The following is a 20545-nucleotide window of genomic DNA, read 5'->3' as shown; positions in this document are numbered from 1 at the left end:
ATCCTTTCTTAAAAATTATTTCTTCATTCTATATAATATGTATTCGTATATACATATATACACATATAAAGGAGGTATTGAGCGATGGAATACATCAATATTTTGTCAGATGTCGATTGTTCGAGTAAACGCAGGGGTGTTCTATTATGTAAATGGATTGCTGTGTAGGTGGATTTGAGTGCATCGTGGACGATCTGTCGAAAATGTCAATGACCACTCTCTGAGGATTGTTATTCACAATTAAAATATATATCTATATTTGCAATTGTATTGCTTCCTCGAAAATTATTTATTCACCATTAATAATTGTATTGATTTTTCGGTAGATTAATAATATTATTGGAGAGTTATTATTTGTTTGTGCTGCATTTTTTCTGTATCTTTTTTTGTATCTTTTTATTGTTGTTTTTGTATTGCTTTTTCTGCAGATTTGTATTTATTTAATTAGAACAAAGAATGCAGCATCTTTGTCTTACTCTTTCTGCATCTTTGTATTGCTCTTTTTCCATCTTTGTTTTGCGTTTTTCCATTTTTTTATGGCTTTTTATGCATCTTTGTATTTCTTTTTCTGCATCTTTGTATTGACATTTTCTCTCATTTTTATTGCTTTATTTAAACCTTTGCATTGCTTTTTCCATCCTTGTATCTTTTTGAATAAAAGCAATTTATTAATTCAAAAAAATAAGGATAAAAAGCACATTCTGGAGTATGTAGAAATTTATTTCCTCCTTCAGAGGGATAATCTTGAATAATCGTGTTGCAACTGAAATATTTAATACTGAATGAAACGCTTTTTCTGAATTTACAAACTTCTATTGATCATTTTCGACAGTTTGGAAATAATAGTCTGCTATTAGTTTTACTGCTTCGCAGATTATTTCTCCTTTGGATAATGCAAATTGTCGATAAGAAAAAGTAATAAATCATTCGTCCTTTTAAAGTGTTTGTAAATAATTTGGCATAAATGGCTAAAAATTAATTATATGCATAGTAATTATTGTTAGTTTGAATGTTTTGAAGCGTGAGTTTTTAAAAATTTTTGAATTTTGAAATTAATTTTTTTTGAAAAAGTTTAATTGAATTTTTTTAATATTATTTTAAGTTTTTATTTTTTATAGTTTTATAGTTATGAAAAATTTAATTTATATAGTTTTAAGTATAAAATATTCTCTTATTTGACTCGTACTGGTTATTCTTTGTTCGTAAATTAATAAAATCTTTTTTTTGCCTAATATTGCATGAAAAAATCACTATCACTATCATCCATGAAATTATAATTCATAAATTATTTTTTTTTATAATAATTCTAATATAGAGTATTTTTTTGTTTCAGGTGAGTTAAATAACATACGTTTCCTGGCGAATTTGTTTCGTGAGTAAATAATTATTTAAGTAAATTAATACCACATATATTTTTATGGAACTGATTAAATTTTTTTTTAAACTGAATCCCCTTTTTAAAAATTAAAAACCCCCTTTTTTAGCTAATATTACATGAAAAAATCACTTTGATCACTGGGATTTATTATATGGATTATAATTACTATTTGCTAATAAAGTTTAGAGATAAATATAGCTAATAATTAATCATAGCTGTGATAATAATTATTTGTGGATAGTAATTACTGTTAGCTAATGCAGCTAGGAAATAATACATCTAATCATTAATCACAGTTGTGTTAATAATTATATGGATGGTAATTACTGTTATAGTTAATACAGCCAAGAGATAATACAGCTTATAATCTAAATCATAGTTGTAACAATAGTTTTAACAATTTTAGTACACAGTTAATTATTACCAACCATAACTAAAAATTAAAATTTGCTTCTAAATCTAAATATTATTAGAACAGTAAAACTAGTGTAAAGAAAAAGAATAATTAGAACAGTAATAATAGTAGAATGATAGAATAAAAAAGAATAATATAGTACAGTAAAAATTAGAAGAAAAAAGAATAATGAAAACAGAAAATATATTCTATAATGTAGCAATTTTGTAGATTTAAGCAATTTAAAATCGAGAATTATATATAATTCCTGGAAGACGTTGATATGAGCTTTAGCTGAATAGAGACGTCATAGATCGTGTCATCACGCGATCAAAAAGTTTTACATGTTAACCGAGAGAGGCAATCTTGACCCCAGGTTTATGTTAATGCGGTCCACACACTGTAAAGCTCGAATGTTAATAAGTTATCGTGTAAGCAAGCACGTTTTGCATGCTTATACTTTATCGCCCTATTCTAAAATTATATACACTTATTCTAAAAGAAATATCCACAAGCAATTCAGTTCATAAACTTTTTAAATAATTTTTCCATGTTTTATGCAAAAATAATATTATGAGAGAAAAAAATTTACTCCGCTTGAATTTAGTTTAACAGTTTCGGTAGTTGTAAATTTTCCCTTTTTGAAATTTCTATCCTTTTTTAGTGTAAGTGAAATAAAAATTTGCTAATATTTAAATTTTATTTTCTATTTAATTATTTGTTACTGTTCGTTTACTGTTTGTTTACTGTTCGTTTACTTCAAGTGAATAATAAAAATATAATATTAAAAGATAGATTTTTATTATTATAAAAAAGTAAACGACGTGAGATAACCTCCTATAAATTGCAGCAAAGAAAATCTACTTTAGTCACGAAAAATTCACTGTTATAAATTTCTACATAATAGGCTAATAAAAGTTTAAGTTTGTTTCCTCTTGATTTATGCGAAAATTTCTTGTTCATTTTTTTGAAGATTAGATTTTTGTTTTTAAAGATAAAAAAAAGTGGCCTTAAGAAATTCTCAGTTGTGCGATGCACCAAAAAAATAAAACTGTTTCGTTTATGCAATTCCATTAGTCTGTTATTATAACAGAAGAAGAAGAAGAAGGTTTGATTGATTAAGTATAAATTTTTGTTGGTGAGTCAATCCTCTCACGAGAGAGGAAGATAGAAAGGATTAATTCTTATGCTAATGAAATGATCGCGCGCGGCTTAATTTTATTCTTGTGTCATTACTATTATAATATATAGCGATAGGGTAATTAAGTATTTTAACTTACATACATCGATAGATATTGTACAATATATACAATGCTATGATAATTAAAAACTTTATTAGATGATAATTGGTTGAGAAAAATAGGAAACTTTATTAGATGATAATTAGTTAAAAAATAAATTTAATTGGTGTTATAATATAATAAATGGTGATGATGAAAAAATCATTATGTTGGAGATATAAATGACTGTTTTTGAATACATTTTTGTTGAATGTGTGAATACATTTGACACCTTTATTATTGGTAAAGTGCACAATAGAAAGAGAGAAAAAAATTGAAATATTTTAAGTATTTCCACATCGATCAAATTAGGCACTGTTTCAAGATCCTTTTGGTCGAAAGTAAGAGAGGTGGGGGATGGTGATGATTCGGTTGTGGTCATCCCAGCCTTGAACTGATTGTTACATTTTGCCATTATTGCGCAAATCTATTTTAATGCGGAAAGAGAATTTTTAATATTGGTGGGGTTAATATTTTCGGTATAAAAGTTATCGGTGTGTCGATCATCAGCATCATATCTTCATCAACTCTTTTCTGATCAACATGAAGGTAGGTGGATTTCTACTTACAGTATTACTTTTCCTTTCTATTCTTCTTCTTTTCTTTTCTTTATTTTATTATTTCGTTTTGTTTTCTTTATTTTGATTTTCTTTTTTATTTAGTTTGTTTTCATTTTGTAATTTTGGTGTTATTTCACTAAAGTAGTGGATTTCGGAATAATGATTTAATTAAATTTTTGAAATTGATTTCTAGGTGTTCGTGGCACTTTGCCTTGTGGCAGGCACTTTTGCAAGTTTGGAGCCAGCAAATTATCAACCTCCTGCAACTCGTTACCTTCCTGCTAACAGGCAAAGTAGTGGAAGTTCTGATTCCTTGAATGATTATCGTGCATTGCCTTCTCAGCAAAATCCTGACACTCGCTATCTTCCACCCTTCAATTCCCAGCGGGATAATTTGATTCAACCAGCTGCCAGAGAATACTTAGCGCCTGTTAACGATCGTACCACTTCTGCTCACTACAAACCCCGTCCGTCTTCCTATTCAACTTACACGACTTCGGTTTCTTCTAAGAATTCTTTTTCATCTAGTTTGCCCTCCTCCTCATCTGTTTATCAACCATCGTCTTCAGTTTCGAGTTTTCGACCCACATTTTCCTCTGGACCTTCAGATGATTCCTTAAAATATCAGGCACTTCCTTTAGCTTCTTCTCCTTCTACTTCGTACTCTTCTCCTGCAACATCTTATTCTCCTACAGCATCTCACTCTGCTCCATCATCTTATTCTCCTGTAACATCTTATTCTGCTCCAGCATCTTACACTCCTGCAGCATCTTATTCTGCTCCATCATCTTATTCTTCTGCAGCATCTCAATCTGCTGCATCATACACTCCTGCAGCATCTTACTCTGCTCCATCATCTTACACTCCTACAGCATCTTATTCCGCTCCAACATCTTACTCTCCTGCTGCATCTTACTCTGCTCCATCATACTCTTCTCCGAATTCTTTCTCTTCTTCTACATCTTCGTTCCCATCCTCAAAATCCTACAATACACCATCAACAGTCTACTCTTCAGCATCCTCAAACACAAAAACCTCGTCCTCTTTTTCATCTGTGCCAAATTCGATAAACTTTCCATCTTCGTCCTACGGAGTTCCCTCAATAGAATTGAGCAAAATGGCCAAGGAAATTCCTAGCTCTGGATATTCGAATGAAGATGGTTATCAAACTCGAGAAGAGTCGGTGAGTTTTCATCTATTGTATCCATTAACTTTACAATCATTTTCCATTAGTTTTGCTTTTTGCAAATTTCTCTTCACTTGCAATTTATATCCGCTTTTGTCAAACAAATATTTTCTCATTGAAAATTTTACTTGAATTTATCAACAATGATGATGCTCCTTTAAGAATCAACTGTCCTTTGTCTTAATTTAATTAACTTGCCTCTATAAGAGTCCCTGCCGTATCATTCCATTAACTTTGAAACGGTAAATAAAGAGATCAACTCCTCCGGTTTCTTACATTAATGAACTGCAGTGGAAAAAAAAACAAAAGCGAATTTATTTTTGATCTAGTATTTTAATTAAACCTTTGCTTTTTGAAAATCTTATCTTACCTATCTTATACCGCTATATTTTAAAAATTAAAACAAAAAAAAATTTACAGAACTCGAACCAGTGAAAGTATTTAAAAATATACGGACTTTACGGAACAAAAATGAAAAATTACGGACCAATTACTGAAAAAAATATAACAGTCCAAGTCAAATAAGAGAACATTTAACTTAAAAATAGAAATTTAATTTTTCGTAACTGTAAAACATGAAGATATCGATAACTCCGAGTCTTCGACTCGGAGTCATCGGTTTCTTCATGTTTTATAATAATTAAATATGACAGAGTAATAAAATCATTTATAATTCAATTATTATTTACAAGAATTTTTAACTAAAATTCTTTTTTAAATCCATTATTTTTATTTTCGAAAAAGTTCTTTGACAATTTTCAAATTTTCATAATATTTAATTTTACAAAATTTCAATTATTCGTAAATTCTTCAATTAAAAAAATATTAGAAAATAAAAACTTAAAATAATATTTAAAAAATTCAATTAAACTTTTTCAAAAAAATTAATTTCAAAATTCAATTATTTTTAAAAATTCACGCTATATTGCTTTTAAAATTCAATTATTATCTAAAATTTTAACTGAAATTAATTTTTAAATCAATTTTTATTAGAAAATTCTACTAGAATTCAATTATTAAAATACAAATAAAATATAAATAAATAATTTATTAAATAATTGAATGTTTCTAAAAATTTAATTCTCATAAAGAATTTCATCAACAAATTTTTAAATATTTAAATTCTTTTGACGAATTTTAATAAAAAATTTTAAGAATAATTACATTTTTCGAGGAATTCTATTAAAATTGTATTAAAAATAATTGAAATTCTGCAATGAGTTTTATTATTTATAAAAATAATTGAATTACTAAAAAGAATTTTATTATTAACGAAAATAATTGAATCCCTGTAAATAATTTTATTATTTATGAAAGTAATTGAATCGTTGCGAAGAAATATATAAAAAAATGGTAAATTATTGAATTCCTGTGAAATTTTTATTACTTTATGAAAGTAATTAAAGGTTTGGTTAGAATTTGATTATTTTTGAAAATAATTAAATTTTTGCAATAATTTGTAACTTTTACAAAATTGAATTTTTTTCTTGTTTTTACTAAACATCTTCTATAAATCCATTATTTTTAATAATTTTTGAAAAAGTTCTTCAAGAATTTTCAAATTTATTTGTTTACAATTCAATTTTAGAAAATTTCAATTATTCGTAAATTCTTCAATTAAATAAATATTAGAAATTAGAAACTTTAAATAATTTCGAAAAAAATTTGCAATTAGAGTTTCTCAAAAAAAATTAATTCCATAGAATTGTTAGTGAAAAATATGAATAATTTCTAATTTTCAAAGATTTTAATCTGATTTTTGGATTTTTGAATTTTTTTGAAAAAACTTTATTAAAATAGTAGGTATTAAAAATCATTGAATTGAGGGAAACTTTTGAAAATAATTGCAATTTTGCCAAGAATATTACACAGCCCGTATATATTTGAATAAATAAATAAATAAATAAATAAAATTTTTAGAAATAATTGAATTTCACAGAAGAATTTTATTATTTCTAAAGATAATTGAAATCTGATCTGATTTTAATCTGATTTTTGGATTTTTGAATTCTTTTGGAAAATTTTATGAAAATAGTAGATATTGAAAATCATTGAATTGAGGAAAATTTTTAAAAATATTTGAATTTCGGGGAAGAATTTAATTATTTTTAAAGATAATTGAAATTTTGACTAGAATTTTTTAAAAATTTTTGAACATAATTGAATTTTTGCGAAGAATTTTATTACTCTAGAAAATAATTGAATTTCTGCAATCATTTGTAATTTCTCTAAAATTTTCCAAATTATATCGTACAATTTACGAACTTTTCATTCTTTTTGAATCAAATTGCGGACTTTATGGACCTTTTTTTTAAAAAAAAAAACAGACTTTTACGGACATCATGGAAAGTTACGAACTTTTACGGGATTTACGGACCTAGTTCAAGCCCTGAATTTATTCAAAATAACAAAAAATTTCTATAGTACAGAAAAGAGAATTGGCAAACAAATAAAGAAAAAAAAATGTATCGAGAAAAAATTGAAGAAGAGAAAATTGTAAATTTTTGTTTTGTATTTTAGGAACCAATAAATTACAACTTTGAGTATCAAGTAAATGATCACTATGGAAACGAGTTCGGCCACAAAGAGGAGCATCAAGATGAAAAGTCGTATGGAGTTTATAGCGTCCTCTTGCCTGATGGTCGCAAACAGATCGTCGAATATTTAGCCGATGCTGATGGTTTCAAACCGAAAATCTCCTACGAAAAGAGTGGAGATAAATTCAAGAATACCAGAGACCATGAAAATGGACCCTACTAGATACAAAAATATATCATAAATTTTTATTGAAATGTAACATCGTTAATTTATTTTTCTTTTGTATCTTTTTCTTTAATAAAATAAGAATAGAAAATCTTATCAGAGCAGTGTTTTTTTTTCTTTATTTTCTAATAATATTTCCCAGTGTCTTGTTCTTTTTTTTTGTATTTTATATCTATGTACAAACGTGCATAACAAAATATTTCCCTATATCCCTTGGTTGGAGAAAAAGAGAGAGAGAAAAAAATGAGAAAATGGTTTTACGAGAAGTTGCAATCTTTTATGTTTGAAGCTAAAGTATTTTTTCATAAGTTAAGAGAGTTTATGGTATCATCAGTGAGCATTTTTTTTTCTTATTAGAAAAAAGAATTTGTTTTCTTTATGCGTCTAAAAGGGCGCAGTTTAATAAAGGGAGAAGTTTTTTTTTTATCTCACTGGAAAAAATATTTCATTCAAATAATCGAAAAGTTTATCAAACGTCAACAAAATATTTATAAATTCATTCTAAATAAAATAATAAATATAAAAATAAATATTTTTTTACTGTAACGACATTTTTTATTTGTACAGATATATATTATTTTCATATCGTAAAAATTATTCATTTGTATACCGTTTATTTATTGTGAATACGAGTAAAAATAAAAAATAACGTTACTGAAGTTCACAATATTTGTAAACAAATTTTTCAAGCGTAAAATTAAAATTTTTTTAGTTGATCAAAAGACTATGTAAAACATTTTTTAAACAAAAATTTATAGAAAAATTTTTCTTCCTCCAAATTGTTGATTATGAACATTGTGAATTTCACTGTGATGTAAAAAATATAAGAATTATTTGATGATAAATTGATTTTTGGAATTAATTTTTTTTTTTGTTGTGAAGATTTTTTTTCTTGCGCACTGGGAGAAATTACGGAAGTATAGCATAGTAATTAATATACTCGCTATTCTTTACGAAATAAACTGTGTGTTTTACGCATTTTAATGATTGCTTAAATATTCTCCTGGGCTATAAAATTCATAAATTTGAGTAATTTCGTGAAATAATTCTCATGCTCTCCCATATATGATACATAACAGTATGAATTACTTCGCGGTTCTTTTAATGAAGAATATTTTACAATTATTCTGACAAGCGAGCATAATTATAATAAACTTTAAAAAGAAAAACTGTTAATAGTTTAATTGATTTTATCACAGGAAAAGTAATATTCTTAAATTTAAAAATATCCTGACTTTCTATTAAAAAAATATTTTAACACTTAGAGTATATTTTTAAAATGAGAAAGTAAATGATTTTATCTGTCTAGGAGTAAAAAATATTAGAATTTATTTATTTCTTTAAAATAAATATTGAATAAAAATTTTTTAAAAATATAAAAGAATAAAATGTCCCTAAAGTTATGAACTTTCAAATAAATATACAAAAATTTTTATTACTAAATTTAAATTTAAATTTTATTAAAAAATATTATTTTACATTTGCGAAATTTCCCTTGTAAATAATTGAAAAATTAGGGAAATTTTCTGTAAATTGGACCAGCAACTACTTTATTAAAATATAGTTTGAAAACTTTACAATAAGAACTTTGTTCATGACGTGGAAAATGAGCGGGAATAGGTATTTTCTTCAGCAAAGTGTTTTAAAATATGTAAGACGCACAATTTCTATACCTAAAAAGAGAAAAGAAAAAAAACTTTTGCTCTTATTTTAAAAGAGAATTTTTAATTACAATAAAATTGAAAAGTAACTCCTTCAAAAACATAAAATGTTTTAAAACTTTGTTTTAAAGTTAGAGCAACTTATTATTGAAAGAGTTAGCTTTTGGCAATTAAAAGAAGGTTAAAAAGAGAAATAAAAAATTTTCAATGGTTTCCTTCCACGTTCTTTTTAAATTTCAAATTTAAAAGTTCTATTTAAAAAAAAAATTAAGAGAAAATCGCTTATAACAGAAGTGTAATTTTTTTTTATTGACTGAGAATTCATTCTTTGGTAAAAAAAACAGAGATCAGAGTTTGAATAATTTTTTTCTTTTTCCTGAAAATACCACTTAAATTTTCTATTTTTCCCCTTCCCCAACTTTTCTTCTTTTAAAAAAATATTTTAATTTTCTCTTTTGTAGTAAATTATTAAATAGTTTCGTTATGTCGGAGAAAAAAAAAATTCTTTCATTTTTTTCAAAAAAGAAAGATTCAAGTTTAGAAAATTAAATGTTTTTAAACTAGGAATTTTTTTAATTCGTTTTTTTTAAATCTAAATGAATGAAATTTTGTAAGAAATTTTACTAATTTTTAGTCAGTTTTTAATAAAACTTTAGTAAAAAAAAATTTTAACTGCTAAAAAAATAGTAATAAAATTCTTTGAAGAAATTCAATTATGTTCAAAAATTTTTTAAAATGCCACGTCAAAATTTCAATTATCTTTAAAAATAATAAAATTCTTCTCCAAAATTCAATTATTTTTAAAAATTTTAATAAAATTCTTGTCAAAATTTTAATTATTTTCAAAAATTTTTCTCAATTCAGTAATTTTCAATATCTACTATTTTATAATAAAATTTTTTAAAAGAAGAAAAAATTCAATTATTTAAAAATTTGTTGATAAGATTCTTTATGAGGATTCAATTTTGAAAATCATTTATTTATTCAATAAATTATTTATTTTTGTATTTAAATAATTGAATTCTCGTAGAATTTTCCAATAAAAATTGATTTATAAATAAATTTCAGTTAAAATTTTACATAATAATTGAATATTAAAAGCATTAAAGCATGAATTTAAAAAATAATAGAATTTTGAATATGTTTGAAAATAATTACATTTTTCAAAGAATTTACTTAAAATTGTATTAAAAATAATTGAAATTCTGTTTAGAATTATATTATTTAGGAGAATAATTGAATTCTTGTAAAAAAATGTTAATTAAATTTTTTTTGAACTAATTGAAATCCTGTGAAGAATTTTAATATTTATGAAAATAGTTGAATTCTTGCAACGAATTTTTATTAATTTTTTTTTTCATATAATTGAAATCCTGTAAATAATTGTATTATTTATGAAAATAATTGACTTCCTGCAACGCATTTTATTACATTTTTTAAAAAATTTAATTGAATTCATTTAAGAAATTTTATTAAAATTGTAGATTTTGAAAATATTTAAATTTCAGCGAACAATTTTATTATTTGTGAAATGTAATTGAATTCTTGTAAAAAATTTTCGAAAATAATTACATTTTTTAAGGAATTTATTTAAAATTGTATTAAAAATAATTGCAATTAATTGAAAAATTTTATTATTTATGAAAATAATTGAATGTTTAGAACGAATTTTATTTACATTTTTTTAAACAATTGAATGCATGTGAACAATTTTATTACTTGTAAAAATAATTAAATTCTTGGGAAGGATTTTATTAAAATTTTTGTAAATAATTTATTTATTTTTTTTTTTGAAAAATTTTATGGAAATTTAAATTTGAAATAATAATAATTAAATATTTATTTAAAAAAAATTTATTTGTGTTTTGGAATAATTTTACAATTAAAAAAAGTTCGTAATTAAATGTAATAGAACAAATTTTTGAGTATCTAATTTTTTAGAGTGAATCAGAATATTCTTTATTATCAGGGAAAAATTCAAAATGTTGTCTGAATATCAGGGAAAAATCAGGGAAATTCTATAAGTTTCTTATTTTAATAATATTTTAACATTTCTATTATGATTAGAAAAATAAGCTTTGTTGCAATTTTTTTGCAAATTGCATATTTCATTCAAGTTTTGCAAATAAATTGCAACAAAGCTTATTATTAGACTCTAATCTTTCAATTAATATAAATGTTAAAATAATATTAAAATATAAAACTTGCAAAATTTCTATGGAATCTCCACGGAAATTCTATGGAATTTCCAGGGGGTACTTCCATGAAATTTTTCGATGTGGGTAAATTTATTATTAAATTATTCATTTTTATTTATTGTTATTTTATTTTTGTTCATTTTATTTCATCTATTTTATTTATATTATTTTATTTACATTATTTTATTTATCATTATTCTTTATTAATTTAAACAATTAATTATTTTCAATTAATTCACATTTAAAAATAAATTATATGTGCGAAAAGATAAGTTTTTTTTTACATTAACAAAACAGAATTTTTTTTCTTAATTTAAATAATCCTCCTTTTTTTTTAACTCAAAATCCTCTCAGTTTAAATGAATAAATCATTGCGATTTCTGATATCTTTTCATTTTCAATACACGCCTTAAATTTAATTTAATTATTACAGTAATATCGCAAACAATGCTACCAAAAAATATGAATTTTTATTTTTCCCACTTATTATCTTGTTGACTTTCTTTTTCGTAATCCATTCAAATCGAGGTTTGCATCTCAGACACACATTTTAATTCCTGCTAACGAGCGGTATATCCGTACATCTCCGGAACGAGGTTGAACTCCCATTTTTTTTTTATCATCTTGCGCAATATTTGGAGGTAGAAAGAAAAAATAGTTCCGCAGTAGCTGAAATGGAGGAAAAAAATTACGAAGATCAATTTAAGGTCAATTTTGACCCAAGTTTTCGTTTAGAAGTTTAATTATTTTTTTGTAACCTTGCTCCCCTTATAATGTTATGCCGACTAAGAAAAAAATGCGATATGAAGAAGAAACGTGCCTAATTAGCGTGGAAAGCACTTGAGGATTTGATCGCCAGGAAGTTGGTCGATTGACGATCAATGGGAGTGAAAGGCCTTGAAGTTTAAAAATTTTTATGGTATCAAGGATGATTATGATTGTGATGATGATGATGATGATGATCATGATTATTATTATTATCGGGAGGGGACAAGTCAGGATTCACAAAAGTGATTAGACAAGACGACCTCTAGATGTTTTGGGTTGCGTTAACATTCACGTCCTTGCTCTCGATGTTACAGTTCGTATTGCGAAATAATTTATACCTTTTTTGCTGATGCGTTCATCGCTCATCTGTATACATTGAAGATGAATAATGTCTCAAGTGCGTTTAGTTAGGAGGATGGGGAGCATTCTCTTTTTCGCCGCGTGCGTACGTTCAGGAGACCTTCTTCTACCTTCTATAAAAGGAAGGAACCACGTGCGTTCAATCAAATCTTTTTGTCTATCCGCGGAAGAAACATGAAGGTGAGATTATTTGCAAAAAAAAAAAGAAGAAACACCTTCTTTTCGGAATATTGTGGATACGCGTGCTTTTTTTGTTTTTGAATTACTAGTGATTTTTTTGTGTTCCACAGAAATGCTTTTTTTGCAAAAAATTCTTGATTTTGTTGTTAGAATAAAAGAAAAGAATTGCTAATGTTTGGCTCTTGCAAAAGGGGGATTACAAAATGTAAAGTTTCACGAAAATTGAAAACTTGTAGATTTCTAAATTTGCAGATATGTAAATCTGTTATTTTGTAAATTTGTAAATTTGTAAATTAAAAAATTGTCAGTATTACAAATTTGTAGGTTTGTAAATTTGCAAATAATATTTACAAAACTCCATATTATGGATATTTGTCAAATTTTAAATTGGTAGATTTTTAATTCTGAATTTTTTTGTAAATTGGAAAATTTGCAGTTTTACAAATTTGTAGGTTTGTAAATTTACAAATATGTAGATTTGTCAATTTTAAATTGGTAGTTTCTTGATTTTAGATTTTTTGTAAATTGGTAGTTTTGAAAATTTATATTTTTTAATAAATGGATAGATTTGCAAATTTTTATATTTGGTAGATTTATAATTTTCTATTTTTTTTCTTAATTAGTAGATTCAAAAATTTTTATTTTGTTGAATTTGTGAAATTGTAGATTTATAGATTTGCAAATATTTAAATTAGAAGATTTCACTGTTAACTTAAAAGTATTGAATTGCAACAAATTAATACCAAAAAGATGGATTAAATCATAAATTGATCTAAATTTTTGGTATCAATTTGATTTACTTTGATATCAATTTGATAGTCTCAAGAAAAATGTTTTGTAGTTTTGTAATTTTCTTGTATCTTAGTAGATTTGCAAATTTAAAAAAATTAAAATTGGTAGATTTGTAAACTTTTGAATTGGTAGTTTCGAAATTTTTTTTTTTTTCATTGTCATTGCAAATTTGTTTTTTTTGTAAATTGGTAGATTTGTAAATTTCAAATTTTTTGTATATTGGTAGACTTGCAAATTCGCAAATTTAAAAAAAAATTGAAATTGGTAGATTTGTAAACTTTTGATTTGGTAGATTCGTAATTTTGTATTTTTCTTGTTCATTGTCACTGCAAATTTGTGTAAATTTCAATTTTTTTGTAAATTGGTAGATTTGCAAATTCGCAAATTTATAAAATATTAAATTGGTAGATTTGCAAAGTTTTGAATTGATAGATTCGTAATTTTGTATTTTTTTTGTTCATTATCATTGCAAATTTGTTTTTTTTTTTGTAAATTGGTAGATTTGTAAATTTCAAATTTTTTTGTAAATTGGTAGATTTGCTAATTCGCAAATTTAAAAAAAATTAAAATTGGTAGATTTGTAAACTTTTGAATTGGTAGACTCGAAATTTTGTATTTTTTGTTCATTGTCATTGCAAATTTGTTTTTTTTTGTAAATTGGTAGATTTGCAAATTCGCAAATTTATAAAATATTAAATTGGTAGATTTGTAAACTTTTTAATTGGTAGATTTGTAATTTTTTTTAAATTGTCAGATTTGGAAATTTTACATTTTTGTGTAAATTGGTAGATTTAAAAATTGTCAATTTTTTATAAATTGGTAGATTTGAAAATTCGCAAATTTGTAAAATATTAAATTGGTAGATTTGTAAACTTTTATATTCGTAGATTCGTAATTTTGCATTTTTTGTCATTGTCAGAATTACAATTTTTTTTGTTAATTGGTAGATTCGTGAACATTTAATTTGGTAGATTCCTAATTTTGTATTTTTTGTTCATTGTCAGGTTTGCAAATTGGTAGATTTGCAAATTTTTATTTCTTTCTGGATTTGTAAAATGGATTTTTTTTTAAATTTGTGAATTTTAAAGTGTTTTTTTAAATTTGTAAATTTTGAAGAATTTTAAATTTGTATCTTTGTATGATTGTGGTTTTTTCAATTTACAAGAAGGTAGATTTGTAAATTTTTAAATTGATTGATTTGAAATTTTTTTCTAAATTGGTAAATTGGGAAATTTGTATTATTTATTATTATTAAACCTGTAAATTTGTAAATTAGCATATTTATCAATTTTTTTAATGTTCGATTTGTGATTTTATATTTGTTTTTTTGTATAAATTGGAAGATTTGCACTTTCGCATTTTTTTTTATAAATTGGTAAATTTGATAATTTCTATTTATTAATTTATGAATTCATAAATTGTCATATTGTCATATTGGCATATTGGCATATTGGCATATTTTTTAATTTGTAATTTCGTAGATTTGTAAATTGGGATTTTTTTAAAATAGTGAATTTGAATTTTTAAATTTGTCAATCGGTAGAATTTTAGATTTGTAAATTTTTATGTTTGTAGTTTGGTCAGTTTGCAAATTTGTGAATTTGAGAATTTTTAAAATTGGTTGTTTTGTAATTTTCTGTTTTTTTTAAATTGGTCAATTTTCAGATTTATTTTCTTTTTGTAAATTACTGGTTTGCAAATTTTACTTTTTTTAATTTTGTAAATTATTGTAAATTTAAAAATTTGAAAATTTGTAGATTTATGAATTTATAAAGTGGTAGAAATGTAATTTGGAAAAAATATGTTTAAATTGGTAGATTTGAAAAATTGTATTTTTTTGTATATTTTTGAATTAGTATAGATTTGTATATTTGTTGGTTTGTAAATAGTAAATTTGTAGATTTGTAAATTTTTTAACCTAAGAATTTTTTCAATTTGAAATTTTGAATATTTGCAGTTATGAAAATTGGTAGTTTTGTAGAATGCAATCAGAATAATTAAGTAGACTTTTAAACTTCTAAGAAAAATTGCACACAAAGTAGACTAATAAATTAGCAGTTTTTAAAGTTTTGATAGATTTGCAAATTTGCTGATTTGTAAACTTGTAGATGTTTAATTTTGTCCTTCTGCAGAGTGCAAAAAAGTGTTTCAAATAATCATTCGAAAGAAAAAATGCTAAAAAAACCAAATCCAAGTGTTTTCTGTTGCAAAAAATTCTAATTAAAATTTACAGGTCCTGATAATTTTATCGCTAGTTGCAAGTTCGGCTGTGGGAAGTTTGGAACCTTCTGGTTATCAACCACCAGGTTCATCTCTTTCATCACGTTATTTACCGCCAAATGAATTGCGACCTCCGATTGCGGTTGTTCCATCGTCCCAATATTTACCAGCTAATCAGTACACGAATTCTCAAAATGTCATTCCAAGCAGTCAGTATTTGCCATCGTTGGAACGTCAAAGTTCTGGTCCATCTCTTCCAGCATCCACTTATCTTCCCAGCAGTCGTCAAAGCGTCGTAATTCCAACTCTTCCATCTGCAAATTACCTGCCAGCTAATCGACAAACAAACTCACCATTTCCCGTGACAATGACTCCCTTTTCTTCCACATCAATTCGCAGTAGTCAAACTTTAACTCACAGTGGAATTGATGCACCTTCAAACGTCTACCTACCCGGTGATCGCATCACTCGATTTGGCCAAGGTCAAAGCAGAATCATTGGAAAATCCTTTGCTGCAGATTCTGTTGGTTCTTTGACGCCGCCAACTGCGACGACGACCACGACGATTGTAAAGGCTCCATCGGCCCAGTATCTTCCGTCAAATCAATTTGGAAATTCGCAAAATTTTGGTTATGATTATAATGCTATTGAAGTGACGGTAAATTGAAATTTTATTTTTTTAGAAGCTTTTCTTTGCTTTTCTTCACGCTTGCGCTTCTGCTTTTCATTTTTAACTTTCTGAAAAATATAGAACGTCTTTTTTTGTTTTTTTGGAAAATTAGCATAAGGTTTGAGAACCCTTTTGAGGACACTACAGTTTTTTGGTTTTGAACTTTTATTCTGGCATTGGATTGATACACTTAGAAAAAATTATGTTTGAATCAACTACTCGATTTTGTTGTTACAGTTATTTATTATTTATTTATTTTCTTGAAAGTATCAAATTGATACTAAATTAGCTCAAATTGATACCAAAAATGTAACTCAATTTTTTATTTGATCCACATTTTTGTTAACAATTTGTTCCAAACACAGTTTTTCTAAGGATATCAAATTGAGACAAAAAATGAATCAAAACGTTGCTTCGCAACACTTTTGATTCGTTTTTTATTGTTTTTAACAAAGTGTTGATGCGAGGCAACGTTTTGATTCGTTTTTTGTCTCAATTTGATATCCTTAGAAAAACTGTGAATTGTTATTAAAAAAAAAGTCACAATTTTTTTAAAAGTATCAAATTGATACCACAGTGGGTCAAATTAATGCCAAAAATGTAGATCAATTTTTTATTTGATGCACATTTTTGGTATCAATTCGTTGCAATTTGATACTTTTAAGTTGACAGTGTTAAAATTAACATTGGTGTAAACCTTATTTTTATTCAAATTGATACGAAACAAAAATTTTTAAATAAAAAAAGTAAAAAACAGTAATAATCAAATAATATTAGTGACAAGAACTAATTTTTAGTATATATGTAGATAATAACTAAAGTGAAATTCATAAAGTTTATTGAATTTTATGAAAAATACAATCAACAATTGGAGAAAAACATACAATTTTTATGTCAAAAATAATAAAAATTCTTGTTTAGAAGTTTTTAATTTAAAAATATTGTTAGTTGAGAGATTTTGTCAAAATATTTTCGGTAAAAAATTGAAAAAAAAATTAATTACAAAAATATTTTTTTTCGAAATTGTTCACCATAAATGTTGTGAATTTTTCAAAAGTAGAAAATAATTATAAAAGAAAAGCTTTGTATACAATTTTTTTTTATTATTATTTGGTGCGTTAATTCATTTATGTAATTGATTCCATTATAAATTGAAATTTCGAGTTTAAATTTATTTTAAAAATAATAATAGGTAATTTTAATAATAAATTACAAAATATGTTTAAAAAGGTTGTGTAATTTGAAAATAAAAGATAAGTTTAAATATAATAAATAAGTGAAGAAGAAAAAAAAGTGTGCGCGGTGTGCATATTATCGCAGTAGTTACAAACACGTACGGTCAGCCAGAAAGTCGGTGATTTTGCTAACAAAGCTCCGAGATGTGTGATTAATGACCAGTAGCCAACAATATCTCACGTATAATACATAATTTTTTTTGTTTTTTCTTCCTTAAAACAAGTTGACAATATTGTGACTGTTTTCATATTATTTATGATTAAACGTGTCATAAATGTAGAAAAGAACCCGGAAACCGTCAACAACGTAATGAACTTCCAAAAACTCTTTTAAATTTTTTACACTATTTTTTATTTACATTTTTATTTTTTATTTCCTCGTTATTATTCCTTTCTCTCTCTTATTACTATTTTTCTTATTCTTTTTTTTCCTATTATTCTTATATTTTTTTCACTGAATAATATTTTTTTCTCTATTCTTTTCTTCTTATTGCTCTTTTTTTATTATTTTTTATTATTACCTTTTTTCTCATTATTTACTCTTGTTTTTACTAATATTTTTTTTCTTATCTCTTTTCTTATACTTTTTATTTCTCTTACTATTATTTTTTCTACTACTCGTTTTCTACTCTTATTTTTTTTAATATTTGTTTTCTTATCTCTTTTCTTATACTTTTTATTTCTCTTACTATTATTTTTTCTACTACTCGTTTTTTACTCTTATTTTTGTTTTAATATTTTTTTCCTTATCTCTTTTCTTATACTTTTTATTTCTTTTACTATTATTTTTTCTACTACTCGTTTTTTACTCTTATTTTTTAAAATATTTTTTTCTTATTTCTTTTCTTATGCTTTTTATTTCTCTTACTATTATTTTTTCTACTACTCGTTTTTTAATCATATTTTTTAATATTTTTTTTCTCTTTTTTTTCCTCTACAAAAAAATATGTCTGCAAAAAAATTGTATATTTCACTTAATTTATTTTCGATTATTTTCAAAGTAGGAGCTTTTTTTTTTGCTATATGCTTTTAAAAGTGTATAATACTCCGGAAGAGAAACAATTTTGGGGTGAAATCTAATTTTTCCTTTCTTTAGACGCCGGCAAAATACGGTTTCGAATATTCCGTTAACGATGGATACGGAAACGACTTTGGCCACAAAGAAAAACGTAGTGGTGATTCAACTGAAGGTGTCTATTCCGTTCTTTTACCAGATGGACGAAAGCAAATTGTCCACTATGAAGCCGATTCGAACGGCTTCCGGCCAAGAATCTCTTATGAGACAGGATTTGCGAGGTCAGGATCCGGAGAGTACGACCCTAATGCCAATCTCGATGGACCGTACTAACCGTGAAAATAGGAGAAAAAAAATCACGAGAGAGTAACGGTCAACTGTTCTTAAGGAGTATCCATTTACCGTGTGTGTGTTTTTTTTTTTTTTTTTTTGCTTTTTTATTTTATAAGTGGTCATTTACTTTTAAAAGGTAAAACAACATTTTATGAAATTTAAAAGAACGAATTTCAATTTTTTTTTTAAATTTTATTAATTATTTAGTTATTTTTCGAAACTGAAAATTGTGAAAAATGAAAATTCAAAGATTTTAAACGTGAAATGATTTAATATTTTTAGAATTTATTAATTTTTATAATACAATTTCTGCTCGAATTTAATTTAATTAAAAATACGAAATATAAAAGTATTTTTAATTAAATTAAATACGATGTTTTTCAAATTTTTAAATAATATTGAAAACGGCTAACGAGAAATTAATTAATTATTTAATTTATCAATTCGTTAGTTTTTAATTTTAATAAAGATTTGAATTTTACATTTTTGTTTAATTATTATATCGCAACGTAGATGAATTGTTGCAAAAAAAAAATTGAATATCATACTGAATAAATGAATAGTTTTGTACAATTTTCGTAAAAGTAGATATAAAATTGAAACCAAAAATTTGATCAATTTTTAATTTGTTTCACATTTTTCGGTATCAATTTATTGCGCGAAATTTGAGACTTTTAAGTTAAAAGTAAATAATTGAATTCTTTTAATTTGATATAAATTTTCAAATAAAATTGAATTCAATGAAAATTCATATTTTCTATACTTTATACGCTGTAGAAAAAAAAATTGTTCGAAAATGCGTCAGTATTGATTTTTATTGTCAGCTGGATATTTTTTATTGTCACTTTTATAAAAAAAAAAAAATAAATCATGTGGACTAGAAATATCTTGTTTTATTTATAAATAATATTTTTAAAATCACTAATTTTTTTTTCTGTTGAAAATTTATCGAAGGGGGGATTTTTTTTTGTTTCATTGGGAACCAGAGGAAATTTCATATAAAAGGATGAACTTTGATGATTAACGTTGATTTACACGAGACCCTTTGAAATTTAACTATGGAATATATATTGAAACCAGTAAAGCATGTAATGTGCTAGAATATATCATTTTCTATGTGCACCATATATATTTTATACTAGAATTAAATATAAGAGAAATTTTATTTTTATTATTTACTTCTTTTTATTAAAATTTTCCAACATTATTAATTATTGATTTTGTTAATTAATATCAATATTGAGTAAAATAATAATTTAATAATGTAGTCGAAAAAGTAATATTAGTAATAATTAATAAAGTTTATATTATGTAGTGTTTTTATTTTTTATTGTGTAATTGAAAAAATAAGTTTAGTACAATGCAAAACGGTAACTTTAAATGTTGAATGTCAAGTGTGTTTTTTTTCGTTTTTGTTTCTTTGAGAAGAAATACATGGCACCTTTCTCCTTCCGTTTACTCTACTTTTCCATGACTTGAGGGCAAGTGAGGAAGGAATTGCCCGTACTTTCATTAGTGTCGGCGCTTCCTGTGAACTTGGTTGCTAACGCGT

The 20545-nt window shown here is 24.8% G+C and overlaps 2 protein-coding genes across 2 annotated transcripts; both read left to right on the top strand.

Moving 5' to 3' along the window:
- The first annotated feature begins 3515 nt into the window (after positions 1–3515).
- LOC122512900 (DNA-directed RNA polymerase II subunit RPB1-like) lies at positions 3516–7657 on the top strand. The gene is made up of 3 exons (XM_043629035.1): positions 3516–3601; positions 3806–4795; positions 7319–7657. Exons 1-3 carry the CDS (start codon positions 3596–3598, stop codon positions 7556–7558), a joined length of 1236 nt encoding a protein of 411 aa, XP_043484970.1. The 5' UTR covers positions 3516–3595; the 3' UTR covers positions 7559–7657.
- A 5055-nt stretch (positions 7658–12712) lies between these two features.
- LOC122512908 lies at positions 12713–19105 on the top strand. Its single transcript, XM_043629054.1, has 3 exons — positions 12713–12728; positions 15754–16398; positions 18742–19105. The coding sequence occupies exons 1-3, from the start codon at positions 12723–12725 to the stop codon at positions 18991–18993; spliced, it is 903 nt and encodes a 300-aa protein (XP_043484989.1). The 5' UTR covers positions 12713–12722; the 3' UTR covers positions 18994–19105.
- The last annotated feature ends 1440 nt before the right edge of the window (positions 19106–20545 follow it).

This window comes from Leptopilina heterotoma, unplaced genomic scaffold (genome assembly GCF_015476425.1).
Source record: "Leptopilina heterotoma isolate Lh14 unplaced genomic scaffold, ASM1547642v1 Lhet_13, whole genome shotgun sequence".
Lineage (NCBI taxonomy): Eukaryota > Metazoa > Arthropoda > Insecta > Hymenoptera > Figitidae > Leptopilina > Leptopilina heterotoma.
The sequence above is the reverse complement of the archived record's forward strand: the minus strand, read 5'-3'. Positions and strand labels throughout refer to the sequence as shown.

Bases quoted from the DNA above. Each gene is read 5' to 3' on its own strand.
- LOC122512908 (XM_043629054.1), top strand. The intron at 16,399-18,741 runs GTAAATTGAAAT...TCCTTTCTTTAG, and splicing joins ATAATGCTATTGAAGTGACG to ACGCCGGCAAAATACGGTTT.
- LOC122512900 (XM_043629035.1), top strand. The intron at 4,796-7,318 runs GTGAGTTTTCAT...TTTGTATTTTAG, and splicing joins ATCAAACTCGAGAAGAGTCG to GAACCAATAAATTACAACTT.